Here is an 18,045-nt window from a genome sequence, read left to right as displayed (position 1 = left end):
TTTTTTTTTTTTATCTCCAGTCCAAATTCTCATCAAAATGTTGCCTTTGGTAAACCTTTCAAGAAATGCATTAAAATGTATGCTGATGTTTTTTTTTTGCCTATTTTTGTACCTAAATGTTCGCATGTTTGTTTGGTTTTTAGTTTTTTTTCCCCCTCTGGTTTGTACTAGTTTGTACTGTTGTCTCATATTTTCCTTTAAAGTTTCCCATTATTTGGTTTGATCAGAGTTATGTTAACTTATGAATTAACTGCTGTTTTAAAGAAGGCTTTAACTGGATGTTGGTTGCTGATGCTATACCGACGCTCTTCATGGTCAGTGCTGCTGTTGTTTTCATGTTAACTGGTTAAGTCAAGGAATGCTGAAAATCTCATCCCTTGTCTGGCTTTTGTCTTCCTCTTAGAGTTAGATTAAAGATGTGACAATTAAACTGAATTACAATGAAATTTCAGTGTTGGATTTGACATTTAGCACATTTTCATTCAGATTTTCCTTCTGCATTTAAATCAGTACATTTTTCTGTGAATCCAGACTTGTCTATAGGACTTTCATAACTACTTTTTAAAATGGGAAACAAGGTTGTGTTAGTATGTTTCAGCCAGTCTGACACCAGTAATATGCTGGACTGTTCCTTCCTTAAGAAATGAATCCTCATTTCATTTTGATGCCTGTCAGGTGCTGCTCTATTTCTAACTCCCCTATTTCTGAATTCCCACCAAAGTGTCAGATGGCAGGCGGGGGCTTTCCTGGCATTTGAAGGTTTTCGATAAAGGTATGCGGTGAACTGAGAGTTACCTGCTGCCCCATATTGCATTCCAGTGGATGCATTCGCTGTGGGAAACAGTGTGTCCTCTGTGCTGTGTCTCTGGGGAGGCCTATCATTTCACTCCTACCTGCCGGCACTGACCTGCACATGGGCTGCAGAACAAGACCCTGTCTGTGTGTTCCTCTGTGGAGAGGTGCCCACTGTGTACTTGACCGGGAAAAGGGCGTGATGTCTCAGCAAAAGTTAACCCCCATCATTTTCCCTTTTTAATGCCTGTGCACACAGGAATTTAACCTCTTGCAGACATTTTGGTGTGATGCTGCAAGCTTTCAATGGAGCATGTGACAATCTGGACTGAATGATTTATTGTCTTTGACTTCAAGTTGTTATGCAAAGGTTTTAGATCAGAAGATAACAAAGGCAGTAAGTTTATCCTGATATGTGAAATTCCCATCTCTGGGACTAAATAAGGCTGTCTCATCTCATATAGCGAATCTTGATATAGTGAATCTGTTCCCCTCAAATGAGGCACTTTGAATGACTATCTGTCTCTTTGCATCTTTATCAACAATCCAATAAACTTTACAATGAATACCAAGAGTCAGGAGGTCTTCGAGTTGATGATCTGTCCCTGGCAACAAATTCATAATGCAATACTGTCAATGTCTGGAAAGAGTGAGCATGCTACTGGCCGCACTCCTAACCTGATGTGTTACCACTGGTAACAAATTAATACATTTATATTCTATCAGTGTTTCGTGTTACAGTAGATCCTCAGTATGTTAATCTGTCAAAGTGGCGGACAGCCTTGATTTTTTTTAATTTTTTTTTTTTTTATTGTCAGCAGAAAACATTTGGCTAATGCAATCTCTGGCATCATTTTCAGGCCTGGATTTGTGAACTCTTCCAATGAAAACTGGTGTTTGTTCGTTTGGTTGTATCTGGACACCCGGTTTTTAACATTATGGTGCTCGACAGGAAGGACAAATTTGAGGTAGTTGGAGAGATGGAAGGAAATTATTAAAGGAGAGGAAGAAACTAAAGAAAGGAAATAAGAGAAAGACATGTCGGACACTCAACTACAGTAGTACATGTTCAATTCTGTCAGCTTTTCTAAATAGCAGAACCTCTTCAACAGTTAAAAAAGAGAATAAACTAAAGAAAATTTATTCAATGCAAAATGCCAATAATATTTTGAATAATGGAATAAAATAAATGAAATTTTTAGCTTTCAGGATTTTCTAAAGTGCTCTGCTTCTTGAAATTAGTACAATGAATGCAATGACAATGAGTTGCTGTACACCAAAACAAAACCAGGTGCAGTAGTTTTATTTAACAAAACCGTTTCACTAGACAGGTATGTTCTTGTTACTACAATAACAGGATATCAGCCCTTCTCTCTTTTTCACTCATCTCCATGATTTTTCTTACAACTGCTTTGATCCTTTGCTTATACCGAGGCTGCTGATTTGTATCTAGCTCTGGTATGATAGCTGTAGCTTTAGCCATTTTGCATTTGTTAGGTTCTTTAAGATAAGCGTCTGATTAGGTCTGTTGTTATGAACGTTTAAAATTAGAGTTGATGAATGTTAGGATGTGGCTGTGAGTGTGCACGTGACTATTTGCCTGTGTGCATGAATGAAACAGACTGGCTTACAGTCATACATGATGGTCATCCATCCCCAAATTTTTTGCCCTCCTTCATGTTTTCATAGGACTCTTTTCTGGGCTGATTCTGGTCCCCGGGCCTTATGTTTGAAACTCCTGGTTTAGAGTGACCATAATTTACAAAATTGACTTGTATATCCATCTTGCATGTAAACGTTTTGTTCAGATATGAAGCAGGAGGAAAGATTTGTTTTAATAATAGCAAATCATAACTATTTGCTGTTAAATATCAAATGTAGTATTAATGCACGCACATCAAAAAGTTTTTATGTCAACAGCAGGCGTGTAATTATCTGACTTTTGGCTTTTTCTTTCTTTTGGGAGTCAAACAGCTTTCCACTTTCAAAGCCTTGCAGGCAGAGGATGTGTGAATCCGATGAGCGGATATTTCTTTTCCAAATACCCTTTCAGGACATTACTGATGCAGCGATGCGTGACGTTGGCCACAAAGCCTCTGGAACGAGAAGATAAAGGGATACAAAATGAGCTTCTTAAAGTGTCTTTAATTCACTTGGCAAAGCACAGTGGATAGAATGACAGTCGAAATAATAGATTAAAGCAGCGAGCAGCTAAATTTTCCCTCCAGAGTCCCAGTTGTTTGGTTCTTTTCTTAGAACGTAAAGCTGAGATCTTACTTCCACCTCGGCCTCGGACCTTGTTGCAGCAGTGCTACATAATACACACTGTTTGGTCTTATACCATCCAGCTTCGATGGCTTTGTTGTAGCTGTGAATGTGGCCTCTTTATGCTCCAGTTTTGTTGATATTTCTTTACGTGTGTGTGTGTGTGTGTGTGTGTGTGTGTGTGTGTGTGTGTGTGTGTGTGTGTGTGTGTGTGTTGTGTGTGTGTGTGTTGTGTGTGTGTGTGTGTGTGTGTGTGTGTGTGTGTGTGTGTGTGTGTGTGTGTGTGTGTGTGTGTGTGTGTGTGTGTGTGTTTGTGTGTGTTTGAGGGGGGTGGATTTTCTTGTCTTCACTCCTAATACTTGGCAAGGCGATGTGGCATTCGCTCTTGGCAACGTCGAAATCCCACAAAGTGTCGCTCTGGGGGCTTTTGTAGCCATTCACAACTCTTCCGAGTGACGGACAGGCAGCTCGGCTCTCCCAGGTCGCATCCTTTTTGCCTCAAAATGTGTCTTTTGTTGATATTTGTGCCTCCTCTCTTTTCCCGGGGTCTTTTCGCCAAGGTCGGATGCCACAGGGCTCCAAGGGTAATTACTGTGACAGTGGAGCAGAAGTTAGGCTGGGCTGCCCAGGTCGCCCAATCATGTTTTCATCATCGGGAGAATGTTTTTCTTTGGGGACGTAATAAATCCCCCCCTTTGACATGCTGCATTTATTCTGAATACACACAGGAAGAAAGACCCCAGATTTTTTTCCTCTCTCCATTTCTCACTAATGCTTGTAACAAGCTGAGGCAGATCTTTGTTGCTAGTTTGCCTTTACTGTTTTCATTTCTTTCTTTTTTTTCTTTCTTTCTTTCTTTCTTTCTTCCTTTTTTTTTTTTTTTTTTTTAAAGAATAGGTTTCCTCACTTACACATTCCTCTTAGGAGGAATTTCATAGGTATTTGCTCTGGAATGTGGTTTCTGGACTGTAAAAAAACAAAACAAACAAGAAAACACAATTGGCATGATGAAACGTCACCATAAAGTGTCCAATAAATATAAAAAGTGTTTGTATAGAAAGTATGTAACACATCAAGCTGCGTTTTTATCCATATTTCTGTAACAAAAAAAGCCCTCAATATAACAACAGGGGACAACGGTAGATTGTTCTGTCGTGAAAACTTGTGCAGTTATTATTAGTAGAATGTGAGCAGAAACTCAATAGCCCGCCATTTGAAGAAGAAGGAAAAAAAAAAAAAACAAGAGAAAAAAGTTGCATGTTTCACGTTCCTGTCCTGATCCCTGTTAATGAGAGCAGGCGTGTCCCACCCCGTGCGCAGGGCAAAGGAATCTTTAATTAAATCACACTCTTGGACCGATGCTGCACATTTGTTACATGCGCCTGAAACCCTACACGACCACGACGACATGCCGCGCATTTATGTCACATAAGCCGGCTGGGAGTTTATTTAGGGTGGCTCCAAGGCCGTGTTCACACTAAAGCTGAAAATATAGTGATTCTATTTAGATTCACACGTGTAGGGTGGGATGATTAAAATGATATCTAGATGATTGGAATGTGTCTGCAGATGTTTTTATGCTTTTAGATCGCTATCCTTGTCCTGACTCTGGCTGAATTTGTCTACTGCAGGCAGGGCTGTAAATGGCACTGGGATAAGAGATTTTGGGGATTGGTGTGTTTATAAGGCTGCTCGATTATGCAAAAAACATAATCAAAGTTATTCTGATCAATAGCTGAATATTTAACATGATGATAAACCAGCCTGTTTGCATTTACAGGTGGTTGGATACGGCAGTTTTGTTTCCAGCCATTAAGCACAACATGGCACACGTCTGTGCCATGTTGTAGCGGTAACATGGATTGCTTGCAACCCAGTCTTCACATGTGGATGTCTGCAGAAGATTCCCTGTCACAAGTCAGAATATTTTATTTCCAAAAGAGCTGTTTTTAGTGCCTAACCTAACCAACAAGTAAAAGCTAAAGTAGAAAATACGTGGTAATTAAAAATGCACTATAAAGACAAAAGTACTGGGCATGTACACATTACACCTACAGGACCTGCTTGGCCATGGAAACCCATGCCATGAAGCTGCCGACACACAGTTTCTGTGCTGATGTTAATGCCAGATGAGGTCTGCAGTTACTGAGCCAGCAGAGCGTTGGCGACTTTTATGCTCTATGCACCGCAGCACTTGAACCCGCTCTGTAACTTTTACATGGGTGATTTCCTCTGATTCCCAAACAACTCAAAGATTAAGTGACTGTGCGTCCCAATACTTTTGTCCGTAAATTTACTCCGTGTATGAAAGTCAAGCGATGCAACTGCAGAATATAAAGCCTGTAACATCTTATGCTTACCCCTGTGAGGCTGGCGGTATCTGACAGAACATGTTGAATAACCCCTTCATATCATCCTAAACAGCGCATGATAAAACGTCTTGATGCATGATGTCATTTGAACTGTAGTTTAAATGCTGTTGTAAAACTTGCTGCTGTTGCTAACCTTTCAAAGCATATGAAAGAAAACGTTTATCTAAGAAGAAAACTTACATTTCAAAAAGGAAAGCGATGTCATAATGGACAAATCTCAGAATCCTTGGTCTGTTTGACTGAGCCTAAAACAGAATGCTGAAGCCTCATTTGTGCTCTGGATGAAGTTTCTAATGCATTTAGGACATGAAGGACACTCTTTTATCTTCCATTTCTCACTCTGAAACTCTTTAGAAAGAACTATTCAGTGCCACTCAAGCAACACCCTTGTAAGGCATTATGGATATTAGACTCAGGTTTCCTTTATTTTAGAATAGAATAGAATAGAATAATCCTTTAATTGTCCCACAAGGGGAAATTTGGTTGTAACAGCAGCCAGAAAGACACATATACAAACAAACAGAACACAGAACAGAAACATACACAATTTTTCTTACATATTTACATTAAGGACAATGGTTACTATATACAGAGAGTACTGTACAGTTATTAAATTAAATAAAAATAACTACAGATAAGAGGCAAACCAGGTTGTAGTGCAAATCGGTTAATTAACTTATTGCAGTTACAGTGCTGATGTAAACATCTATGTTTGTTGGGAGCAGTTCTGATTGTACAGTCTGACAGCTGCGGGGAGGAAGGACCTGCGGAAACACAGGTTTAATTAAGTATGACAACGGTATGTATTTAATTGGACATTTTAGCAACTGAAATATTTATTATTATTGGCTAAGTTTTGTTTCTTTGTCCATTGCCTCCTGATTCATCTTGTTTTATTTGTATGGGACAAAGACAACTGTGCTTCATCCCACTCATCAAAGCAAAGGAGGAAAAGAATACAGATGGCTGGAAAAGCCTAAAAGCATTTGGCTTTAATGCAGGTCTGGTTTCGTTGATTCTTCATGGAGTTTCCCAGACTGAAAGAATGACATATTGGATTACCTAAATTGAGGGGTTTTACCCTTTAATCCCACTTCATTTTACATCACGATAGTCACAGGCGTTCTCAGAACATAATCTGCTGCTTGTTTGCCTCCTACATGCCTATCTGCCTTGGCAGCTTTGTGGCATGACTCTGAAAATAGCCTGAATACCTCTACCTTATTGTGTTGTAGTGTTAGGTCTGTGTATCAACTCCGACTGGAGGCTAATATTACTCTGGGTATGCAAGTAATATAGTACTTGTTGACATGGGATAATGAGAATGACTCATAGTTACATAAGAACAGAGTTGTACTAAGTCACATCTTATACTCGCACTATATTGCCCTGAACTGTTATTCTGCCATTAAATGTGCTTTATTTTGACTGATGTATGTCTGCAGTTGCAGTTGTACTGTAAATGATAATTAATCATTGCAGCAACGTGACATTGCATCACATTTTTTGGGTTAAAAAGACAAGCTAAATCTGTTAACTTTCTGCACGCCATCTTCCAGGGAAATCTTGGCCTCCTCTTTTCTCAGATAACAATAATGAATTTAACAGTCTATTGTTAGATAAAGTGCCTTTAAATGGTTTTAGATGAAGCTGAACAAGTTGCCTTAATGGCTGCATTATCAGCGAGCAGCTCCCTCCACCGCGACACTGTTACTTATCGCCTCACTGCATAGCATTCCTCTCTCTGCACTTTCACTTTTGTGGCACATTCCTGAGATCACTTTTGTGCTATTGTCTTATATTACTGCTAAGCTCCACCGTAGCCAAGCCTTTAACACATGTGCATTCTTAAATTTAGACTCTGGGATTAGCTCTCAGCATGTCAGGGTCTTTTATGGACTAAAAGAGGTGAGCTGCCAAAACTGAGGCCCAGGGCACGCAGTCACACCTTTGAAAAAGAAAAGAAAAGACAGTTGAAAATTGTTTTCTAAATCAGGTAATTGTGGGACAGCAGTTTAATTCTTAAAGGCGGTTTCCTGTGACACATGCTTAAACTTTCTACTATTCATTCATCCATGAAATGATACAACAGAGTGCAATAAGTCAAGCTCAGGCATTTCAGAGAAAGCCTACATTAGCTGATGGTTCACATGATGCCTTCCTCTGCAAGCTGCTTTGGAACCCAAACTCCCCTTTTTTATGCTGTTTCTGAATACAGACTGTCTATAAAGCCTGGAGATAACTTACAGGTTTAAAACCTGCATTCTTTCTACAAAACAAACACAAAATGCAAACATGATGTTCAGCTTGTAAATTATAGTCCCAAGTAAAAGGATTAAGCAAGCACATTTTTTTATCCACCTCTCGTTTGTCATGTGTGGTTTTAAAACATCAAGGTGGCCAAACGGCCCAAGCTTCACAGTAGGACTTAATCAGCGTTTGATGTCTCAATAGCCGTGTCCATCATTTATATACTTTCATTGCTTCACTGTAGAGTCTGTTGTCACTGAATCTTGCTCTGTTCAGTGACACTGTTTGAGACGCACAACTGAGCCATACCACTAAAATTAAACCACCAATTACTGGAAACAGAGTACTAATCATTGAGGTGGTGGTGCCGGCGTTACTGCTCCATCACAGCAAAGACGTCTGGGTTTGAGGGTTTCAATCTGATCATCAGCTGAAGCCTTTGTTTGTAGTTTGCAAGCTCTCCTCGGGCACTCTGGTGTTCTTCCACAGTCCAAGGACGTGCATCTTTGGTTAAGTGGTGATTTTAAATCAGCTGTAGGTGTAAATGTGAGCAGGTGTTATAGTCTGTGGGAGCGACCTGTCAATCACAGGAAGAGACCCCGCCTCTCTCCATATGAAAGCTGGGATAGACTCCAGAAAGCAGATCAGTTGTTCATTTGACAAGAAGTGAAATTTCTGCAGAAATAAAAACATGCCATTTTTATTTCTTAACTGTGAATTTTATTTTTGGGAAAAGCATGTTTTAGCATATTACACTTTCAAGCTTTTCTTTTTTAAGTAAATTTTGTTGCTTGTTAAATCATTGTTACATACCAGACTACATTAACATGAAAATGTACGTTATGTGAGTTATAAAGAAACATTTTCGGCTATTCCTGCCTCCCAGGAGTGATGAAATTAATTTGAAGGTGGATAACAGGAGGGACCTGAGGGCTGTAAGCCCAAATCTCAACAGTCCCTAGTGTTGTTTGGCTGAATTCACAATGTGTTTGACCTGAACAGATCTGGAGAAAGAAACTCCCGACAGCAACAGCATGCTCTGCCAGTTAATGAGCAGCCTGAAAAGCGGGACAGGCCTTTCTTCCTGAACTTCCCTGTTGACTCTTTGAATGAATGCATTTCTTTTGACACAAAATGACTTTTCTGTGTAGGGGGGAAAAGTTTTGGGTGCTTTATATCCATTTGAGTCAGAGCCAGCGTCATTTGCTGTTTGATGCAGATCTAACTGAAATGCCACCGTAGATCACCCTGCAGAATTCAAGTCCATTCACGCCTGCGAGTCTGCATAAATCAAACACATAGAGATGGCAGAAACCTGTTTGCGCTACATTATCTTAGACACTGGCCAAACATTTGGACTTCCACAACCCTTTTATCTGCCAGAGGAAACCATGTGACGCTGTTTGCTTGGCATCTGGGTGGGACACCACGCCACTTTGTCCGCAGTCGAAGTGAAAGAAGAAAGGATGAACGCATTCCTTCTTTCAGACAGCGCCTTGTAGTCAAAACAACAGCAGAGTGATGCATTTTATCTGAAGATTTTCAGACCCTTCAAAGTGGAGCTCAGGTCTCCTCAATGTGGGTTTAATGGTGCTGTGCTTTTTAACCAGCAGATGGGGACATTGCCATTAACTGTTTTTGTACCTTAAACTGAGACTTACTCACGTAATTACACACAAATGCCCTTAGCTTCAAATTGAGGAATAATTACCATAAATTAAAGTGTTACTTAAGGTGTGTTGATTTTATTTTATTTATCTTTTTGGCACTCAATTTGTGACATTCCTCTACGTCTATTAACCTAAAAACAAGGCTAATTTATGTGGCTGTGGTTTAGTCAGATTTGATTTACTTTATGCTGCTAAATGTTGATTGATGTGCAGGAACATGTGACGACAGTTAGGCTAAGCGAGCCCCACCCACTGCAAACCAGTGAGAGGAGCAGAGACAAAAATGTCCTGTGAAACAACAATAAATTCTTCTGACTTTGGCAGAAAATAGTTTGTTCATGCAGGAATGCATTTCTAAAGCCAGCAAGCTGATTGAGGAAAGAATTTTTCAGGAGCTTAAATTACCTTTTTTTTTTTGTTGTTTTTTTTCTTTCCAAGCACAGGGAGGGAATCTGATGGTGGTGATGGTGCATTTGCTTTGTGACTGTGTGACATATGTGTCATGTAGCTCCTAAAAATAAGAATTACCAAGTTATAAAATGAAGTAAAAGACCCCCCGCCCTCTCTCCTTCAGAAGAATGAAATGATTCCAGTGTAAACATAGTTAAAAGCTCCCATGCCGGGTTGATGGCTGTGCTACGTCCCATCGCTTTCCTGCAGCAAGGTCTGTTTCTGGGAAGTTAATTCAATTAAAGCAGACAAAAGGACCACTGGCACCAATAAAGTTTGGGTGAAATGTGAAGCCATGCGATGGACACGCACACAGTCTTGTGGCCAGTCAAGCGTGATTTACATTTGCATAATGCCTGGCTGCTGGGCAGGCTTGCCATCGCCATGGGTTACAGTGGGTGCCGCGAAGAAATGCAGCTCCATGTTCAGAGGGTGTATCACATCTAAGGCTGACAGGCAGGGTGTCCTCGCCACAACCACCACACACAGACAAATACACACAATTTTTTTTTACTTCTATAAGGTCTGCTGGTAATCTTAGCCTCATTTTTAAACAGTGCAGTAACTGAAATCTATTTTTCAGTGTCATCAGTGTATAAATCTTAAGGCTAAAGGGTGGAGGCTGCAAACACTCCTGCATTTATGACTTTCTAGAAGTGTGACAGCACGTGCAAGGGAAACAAATGGTGTCAATGAAAGTAAGATGTGAATTTAAACTGGAACTCTCAGGAATAATATGTTGTTATTATAGTTTCATTTGTTTATAGATAGAGTATAAAATTGCAGTGTATAAAATTTCACTGCTAGCTGTCAGCTGTAGTCAACAGTTCTGTTTTCTTAAGTCCCCAGTATACCTGCTGCGTTTGGTGTCTTCGCGTACCTGGTAACATCTTTGACATCCGCTTCTGTGAAGGCACAGGTAGTTGCTGTATTATTACTGTGACCGATTGCAGAGTAATCTATTTTCCTATTAAATAAAGTTTAAAAAAATGACTGCACCTTTGAGAGAATTTGTTTGTAAATGTTTGTCCTTTCATGCATTTTGACTGAAAAACTCGTGAAACTGGTGTAAATGGTGTACAGGACTAGAAACCAGTCAGTGACCACCTGGCCTCTTACTAGGGAAAAGTGTGTAATCCATGACTGGCTGGTAGATGGATGCTGGCTGTCGGTAGGAGAAATTGGTTGCTACAGGTGTATATTGTGCTGCACTGAGAACATCTATGTGATTGCTTTCCTTGCTAGAAGGTTGTTGTGATTATCAGTATTTTGCATGGAAGATGTCAAGTTCTCTGCAGTCGCTTGCAAACTGCTTGAGCAGCGTAATTAAAGCTGTGAAATGTAAACCCAAAACAAAGTTGCCCATTTTGAAGTGTTTTGGTAGAAGCGGTAAGACAGAGCTTTTACTTTGAAGGTGAACATTCTCTGTTTTTGGTTTGTGCTGCACTTTCTCCAGATTCCCCACAGCTCGGAGTATAAAAGGTGAGTGTTTGCAGAAAACGCACCATCTTTCATGCCCTTTATGTTGAACTATGGAAGCCTACGAGCAATTAAAGCAATTACAAAAAGGTTTTTGGTTCAGCATCCTCTTTGACAGATTTCCTCCAGCAACAACTAGCCAACCAGTCGGGGAATACACATTTTCCCCTAGTGACTGGTGGTTACTGTGTTCTGTTTAACACACTTTTTGTTTTGATTGTGCAGAATAATTTAAGCACTCACAGTGAAGGTTAACATCTTATTGGGTGAAAATGGTGAAAAATGCTGAAACAGAAACTTTACAAAGATTTGGGCTTTGACCCAGAAGTCTCAGGTTGGTGTCCAGTGTCATTCTTTTTTTGTTTTATTGTTGTTTTGGTTTTATCATCTTTATATCTAGTTGTTCTGTGGTCATATTTGACCATGAAATAGGCCACAGTAATAGAACCTGGTCCTCTAGTGTTTATTTAAAGCAGCATTGCTATGTGTACAGTCTGAGCCTCTAACCATGTGGCTTCCTAACATTTGCATAGAGAGCAACATGTTCATGAGTTCCGCCACTAAGTCAGAAACTTCTGTCTTTCCTTAAACAATTCTGCCATTTGGTGACTGTGGAGAAAAGAGGCCAGCAGGGGGCAGTCAGTGTTGTATTTTGTTATCTATATTAAAGCAAGAGCTCGCTTTTATGTGGGGTTCGTGTGGTTTAATCAGACATGACAAATGTGAGGTCATGCAACATGCACGTCCAATTTAAAGCCAGGCCTTCTGCCTTATCCGCAGCACACATGGCAGGGAGGACTACAAACATTTCAGACACTCCTCTTGGCAGCAGCATTCACCACACAGGCCTCACTCATGGCTTAGCACTTTCAGGGACAATAACAGTCGGCCAGAAAAGTAACCCCCCTGCGTCACAAACCAAGCCCACAACACAGGCTTTGATCCGGCGGTGGGGGGTTTAGAAAGGCTTTAGGAAGAATGAATCCTATATGGTTTAAGCTCAGAGCTTCACTGTGTTTACAACACAGACAGGATCCCTCCATCTACTACAACATGCACAGACAGAAACACATTCTCATGCTTTAAGCTGTCAGTCTTTGTGTTTATAGTTGTTTACTGCTGCTACACTGTTATGAAAATTGTGTTTAAGCTAGATGTGTGGGTATATAGATGTGGGAAGTTGATGGTCTACAAAAACAAAGTGGAACTTTGTTTTTTCTTTCAATACTATCACAAAAACGGACTTTGAGACTTTTTTGGAAATGTTTTTCAAACACATTCATTTTTAATTAGTTCTGTTTATAGGAAAAACCTTTGAATGTAAAGGATGGACCATGAAATCACTCACTGGTTTTTGTTTGGAGGAGGGGGTGAAGTGTAATGGTTATAAACGAATGCTAGCCTTTTGGTTATCAAGCATGTGTAGTTCCTCAAACTATATGGATGCAAGGCCAAGCACAGCCTAGCCAGCTTAATTTATAAAACACTTCAAACCCTGCAACCACTGACCAAAGTGCTGAAAGCAATCCCCACACCACAAACAGAATCAAGAAATCCAGCTTAGTGTCTTGAATCAGTGGTGGTGACACCTGTCAGTCATACTGGCCATGCCTTTAACTCTGCTAACTCTAGTCTTCAGATGGATGAGTTAATAAGTACATAAATATATATAAAATACAATCACTCACTGGTCAGTCTTTTTGAAGGGGGAAACCAGAAGAGAGTATAATAATGGACGTAGCTTCTGGGTTGAAAAAATAAACCCAACGCCGAAGTTCCTAAAAAGTTGTGTTCTATCTGAAGGCCACCAGATGGCGATAGCTGTGTTTTGGGGGAAAAAGATTTCTGGTCTTGTAGAAGTCTGTGGGAAAACTGCTTTCTGACCTGACCTCTGTAAACACTCTTCTGCTGATTTCATGGGCTCAGTCACTTGTTTTGGGTCATGTTGAATCTAATTTTAAAAAAAGTTTTAAAAAGGAGGATTTTCGTACAATTGTTGTCAATCCCAAGTCATTTGAGCATGCGATTTAACAGTTAGAACCACCCTTCCTCGGTACGATGTACACCTTGTTAGCTTTTTTGCAACCAAGGTGGTGGAAACGTTCTTGTTGAGGCTTAAGAATTGGATCTCAGAAACCAGTGGGTGACATCATTAGAGCTGTAGCCATCCTTTATAGCAATGGTGTCCAAACCCAAGCCTCAAGGGCCGGTGTCATGCAGGTTTTAGATGTGTCCTTGATCCATCACAGCTGATTTAAATGGCTAAATTGCCTCCTCAACATGTCTTGAAGTTCTCCAGAGGCCTGGTAATGAACTAATCATTTGATTCAGGTGTGTTGACCCAGGGTGAGATCTAAAACCTGCAGGACACCAGCCCTTGAAGCCTGGAGTTGGCCGAGCCTGCTTTATAGTGTCTAGTGCAGAAACTATCCTTGACTTTTTGTACCAGGGTGAAAACAAGATTTCTTTTATGCTTTAATAATAAGGTCTATGGGAATCTAATCAATTCACTTGTCAAGTAGCCATTAGATTAACTCCTGTTCTTCAACCCTTGATGTTCCTGCTTCCAAAACCATTGCTATATTTCATGCAGTAGATTTTTCACATATTGTCTATTAATTTTAAGTATTTTTGAATGCAATTAAAACATTGTTAAGTACCTTCCACTAAGTGTGGAAGGAATTTGCAGCAGACCCAGCAAGTTTTTTTTTTTTTCTTTTTGGCTGTCTACATCTTCAATGAATGAATCTGGCATCCTTTTTTTTTTTTTTTCTTGGTCCCCCAGCAAAGTAAATTCCCCTTCCTTCTTCAAAAGCTTGTAAAAGTCATGTGGAGAAGAGAAAAGCAAACTGGAGGGAGATGTTAATGTTCCATGCCACTCAGGCTGCTCACAGTCTGCATGCTCTGCTTCCTAAGCGTCCCCTCCTAACTCACGGACAAGTGGCAATGAATCTGTCAGGCCTGAGGTGGTTTCCATTAAGGGTCTGTTTAAAAAAACAAAAGAGAAGGCTGTTTAGTTTGGAGTTAGTTCTTTAAGAAAAGACTCTGTCGCAAAGGGCCGACCTCTTCACCTCGGCCAGCACATTAGTGCTTTAATTTATCTGTTTAGAAGAGTTTCCTACCTCCTGCAACATTACAAAAGGAAAAAAGTCAGCATAATGCTATAGACAGTACCCACAGAGAATTGCACTTCTCAGCTTTGCACTTTCCTCTTTTAGTCCTTTTTAAAAATTCTTATATTCATCAAACTTGCCAGATTCACAAAAATCTCTCCATCTATAAGAAGGAGCCCTAGAAAAGATGTGACCCCACAGAGCTCATCTCTGATTTCAAGACCATCTGGGATTAAATCTAAATAAGAACTGTGGCAAGTTCTCCAAACTCGGTTAGATGGCGGAGCAATGCTTAGGCCTGTTATCACTCCTTCTCTGTGGATTTTGCATGTTATCAGAGAAATGCATGTTAGGTTAATTGTTGATGTGTGTTAGAATTTGTGTGAAGGGGTGGAGCTGGCGTTTAGTTAAAAGCAAGAGTGCCAGACTTTGCACAAAAGTATCAAACAGTAGGAGAGCTGTTTCAAAGGTAAATGTATCACCGACGTCGTGAATGAGATTTTCTGTTTAGTGAAGTTTATTGTTGTCTTAAATTTTCTGACCTACACGTTTTAAGCTTCATATAAAGTGCCTTAAATCTTTAGACTTTCTAATGCCAGCAGTGGGTGACAACTGTGGTTGAAAAATGAAGCCTGGTTGGATTTAAGTCTTGATTTATGGTCTTAGTAGTTTAGTATACTGGTTTCAAGCCTCAGTAGAATGTTGTTAAAGTCAAAAACCTGGCGTGAATTTGGATTTTTAGAATGGCAGTATTACTGTTGAAGATAATGCAATTAACTTTTTGCTTGTCATCCAATGCTTAAGTGCCTTGAACCTGCATGTTTTTTCTAATGGGCAACAGGAAACAACTGTTGGCTGCAAAAGAAATCTGAATTGTATAAAAATATATGAAGAAATGACCCCACTGCTTTCTTAATGAATGAATTCAGTAGCAGTTTTCCTGATTTGCTGATGCTATCTCTGATTTCAAGTTTTATTTACTACAGCTTGATGTTAATTTTTTAATTTATGGTCCCGTTTTGAGTAAAATACAAGATAATTTCATATAGTAAGACTCAGAAACATTGTGGTTTATGTCTCCACTGTAGAACCATGCAGGATCCTTGGTTTCTCACTTCCGTGTGATTGGTGACAAAAATGCTCAACTTTATAGTCAGTGACGTCATTGTGAATGCATCTTTGACATACAGGTTTTTGTCTGTGGGAATGTAGAGATTGTTTGCTAGCTTTGTCTTTAAGTTAGTAGTTTGTTATACTTTCTGCCCCCCCCCCAAAATAATAATAATGATGAGTCTTAAGTAACAAATCAGAAATTGAACTTTTTATATGATTTTTAAACTTTTTTTCTGAAGTAAAATTTCTAGTTTTTATAATTTGCTGGATTTGAAACGTGGTAGCATCTGTCAAAGTTCTAGATTCTAACAGATTATTAGAGAACAACTCTGGTTGTTTTTATCTTAACCTCTGACCTTGGCAAATTTACAAGAAACGATCAGAACAAACAATAGCTCCTGGTATTCTCACTTTCCATGTTATGATCTCTTGACACTGGCTTTCCACGGTGCGTGTTTCCTCTCCCTGCACTAACAATACAGCTCAGGAAGTATGTCAGGATAAGGGCCAGACTGTCAGGCTCTTTTTTTGGTATGTGCATCCAACGTTGTGGGGGACTAACAGAGTCGTGTTAATCCCAGAAAAGCTAGCTCAGTGTTCAAGAAGCTACGGATCTGTTAAAGGGAATTACTGCCCAGGTGTCTTCAAAGTGAACTGCGATGTCCCTCTGGCTGGTAAGTGCTGTTGCAACATGTCATTTTAAACTGTGGGTGATCGGGGTGTCGCTCCTGGTGTTGAGGTCAGTCCAGCCTCAGCATGCACAGCGCCAAAACTTTTTTTTTTTCTGCTTTTCTTTCAGGTAACTGTTTCAACCACTTTCCAATGTTCCAAACTCTGATTGTTGCGACATTTTTTGACCTCTTTGATTTCTGTTGTCGGTTTTCCCCTTTGTGTAAGAGAGCTAACAAAAAAACAATTTTCACATGTGGTATTAAATCTTGGTTAAGTCTGTAAACATTTTTATTGAGTGAAAAAGTAGGATGACTCATGCTGATCCAAAATGTCCGTGCAGGACTTTAAAACTGAAAGGTTTAATCATTATCCTGCTTTTGGCTGGAGTCGTGGCTTTTGTTTCTCATGGAATGTTAGAGGTTGTCCTTTTGCAGCTGTAAAATTGTTGTTAACAGGGTCCTTCTTTCCACTTGTAAAGCAGATAACTGTAAAAAGTTCAGTTTAGTCTGATTTGCTGTCAAGGTTAATTACATACAGCTGATTTCTGTGCTGCAGATGATGTCATTTTTACAGCGGAAAGTGACCGCTAGTGTTGTTACAGCTGTTCTTGCTATTGTTTTATGCACTGCTTTCTGCTTTAGAAATAAAAAGAGACAGACAAGACACTGCCTGACTGTCACAGTGCTTATATTGTCTCCATTTGTCTCTGGCTCATTATTGCATGGACTTAGTGAAAAGTGTTGTGTTTATGAGCCTTGTTTGAAACAAGGTTCGGCTGTGTTAAAATATATAAAAGTCACTCGAAAATACCTCAATATTAAAATGTAAGAAGTAATGGACAAGGATCCAAGTATATTTTTGTTAAAATATATGAATTACATTGGATGGCAGACAACCTGGACTTGCATCTCTCTTTTGAAGTGAAATAAATGAAAAAAAGAGAAAAAAAATGTCTATATTTAGAAGTTGGAGAGGTTGGAACTGTAGCGATTCGTGTTACTGCTCATGCTAGAGGTTTGACACCAAAGATTTTTACACATCATTTTAAAATATGTTATTAGAAATATTATTACTGGTTAGGCATTAAAATTACTGGGTTCGGTTTAGAAAAAGCTTTTAAAGCTTTTCTTTTTTGGTTGCCGTGGTGAAGTCTCCCTGCTTTCACTATAGAAAATATGTCCTTGTGACTCAAAATTTCTTTTGAAATACATTACTTCCACATTCGTGTTCACCGACCGGAAAATGTGATCATTTCTGCCAATGAACATAAAAAGTAGATACATTTTTCTGTTTCACGTTTAGTTGTGAGACTGGGCTGCAGTTGAAAGGCTGTTTCTGCCCTTTTAATTTGTGTCCACTTAAAAAAGTCAACATCGTTATGAAGTACTTTGTTCCTGTGCTTTAACCTGATAAAATGTTTTTTATGACAAACACTTTGCCTTGTGCCTTCTGTCTGTTTTTTGACCTCGCTCAGAGACGGTCTGTGCTTCGTTCATTTCTTTCGTCCTGTCCTCTGATGTGGAGGTGTCCGGAGAGTTAATTACTTTATGGCTTCACAGACCGTAATAACTTTCACACTGAGGACTGTTTTACATAGGGCTGTGAGGTGGACTAACATCTGTCGTGAACCTGTCAGCTGATTGGACAGAGTTCTTTAAATGACCATGGGTTAATCCATAATGGCTAAATGTAAATCCTAAAATAATGCATATGTGGTCAGGGTTACGTATACTTAGGAGTACCTACAGTTTGCAAATGAGGTATGACAGTGCTGTCTCTCTAAAAATGGATGTTCACCGCTTCCATCACCTTGGCCTTACAGCTTGTCCATTTGAGCCTCGTCTGGGCTTTTATGAGACAGCTGATGAT

The 18,045-nt window shown here is 39.7% G+C and overlaps 1 protein-coding gene across 10 annotated transcripts in view; it reads left to right on the top strand.

Moving 5' to 3' along the window:
- Positions 1-18,045, top strand: part of tns1b (tensin 1b) — a 190,921-nt gene that overhangs the window by 9,307 nt on the left and 163,569 nt on the right. Inside the window, exon 1 of one of the 10 annotated variants that reach the window (XM_039600132.1) lies at positions 16,061-16,178. The exons of the other annotated variants lie outside the window; for them this stretch is intronic. Within the exon in view, the coding sequence (XP_039456066.1) occupies positions 16,164-16,178 (15 nt within the window). The 5' untranslated portion in view covers positions 16,061-16,163. Of the gene's footprint in view, positions 1-16,060; positions 16,179-18,045 lie in introns of those variants that run through there. 10 annotated transcript variants of the gene reach the window in all.

Source organism: Oreochromis aureus, linkage group 16, assembly GCF_013358895.1.
Source record: "Oreochromis aureus strain Israel breed Guangdong linkage group 16, ZZ_aureus, whole genome shotgun sequence".
NCBI lineage: Eukaryota > Metazoa > Chordata > Actinopteri > Cichliformes > Cichlidae > Oreochromis > Oreochromis aureus.
This window is presented reverse-complemented; position numbering and strand designations above follow the sequence as displayed.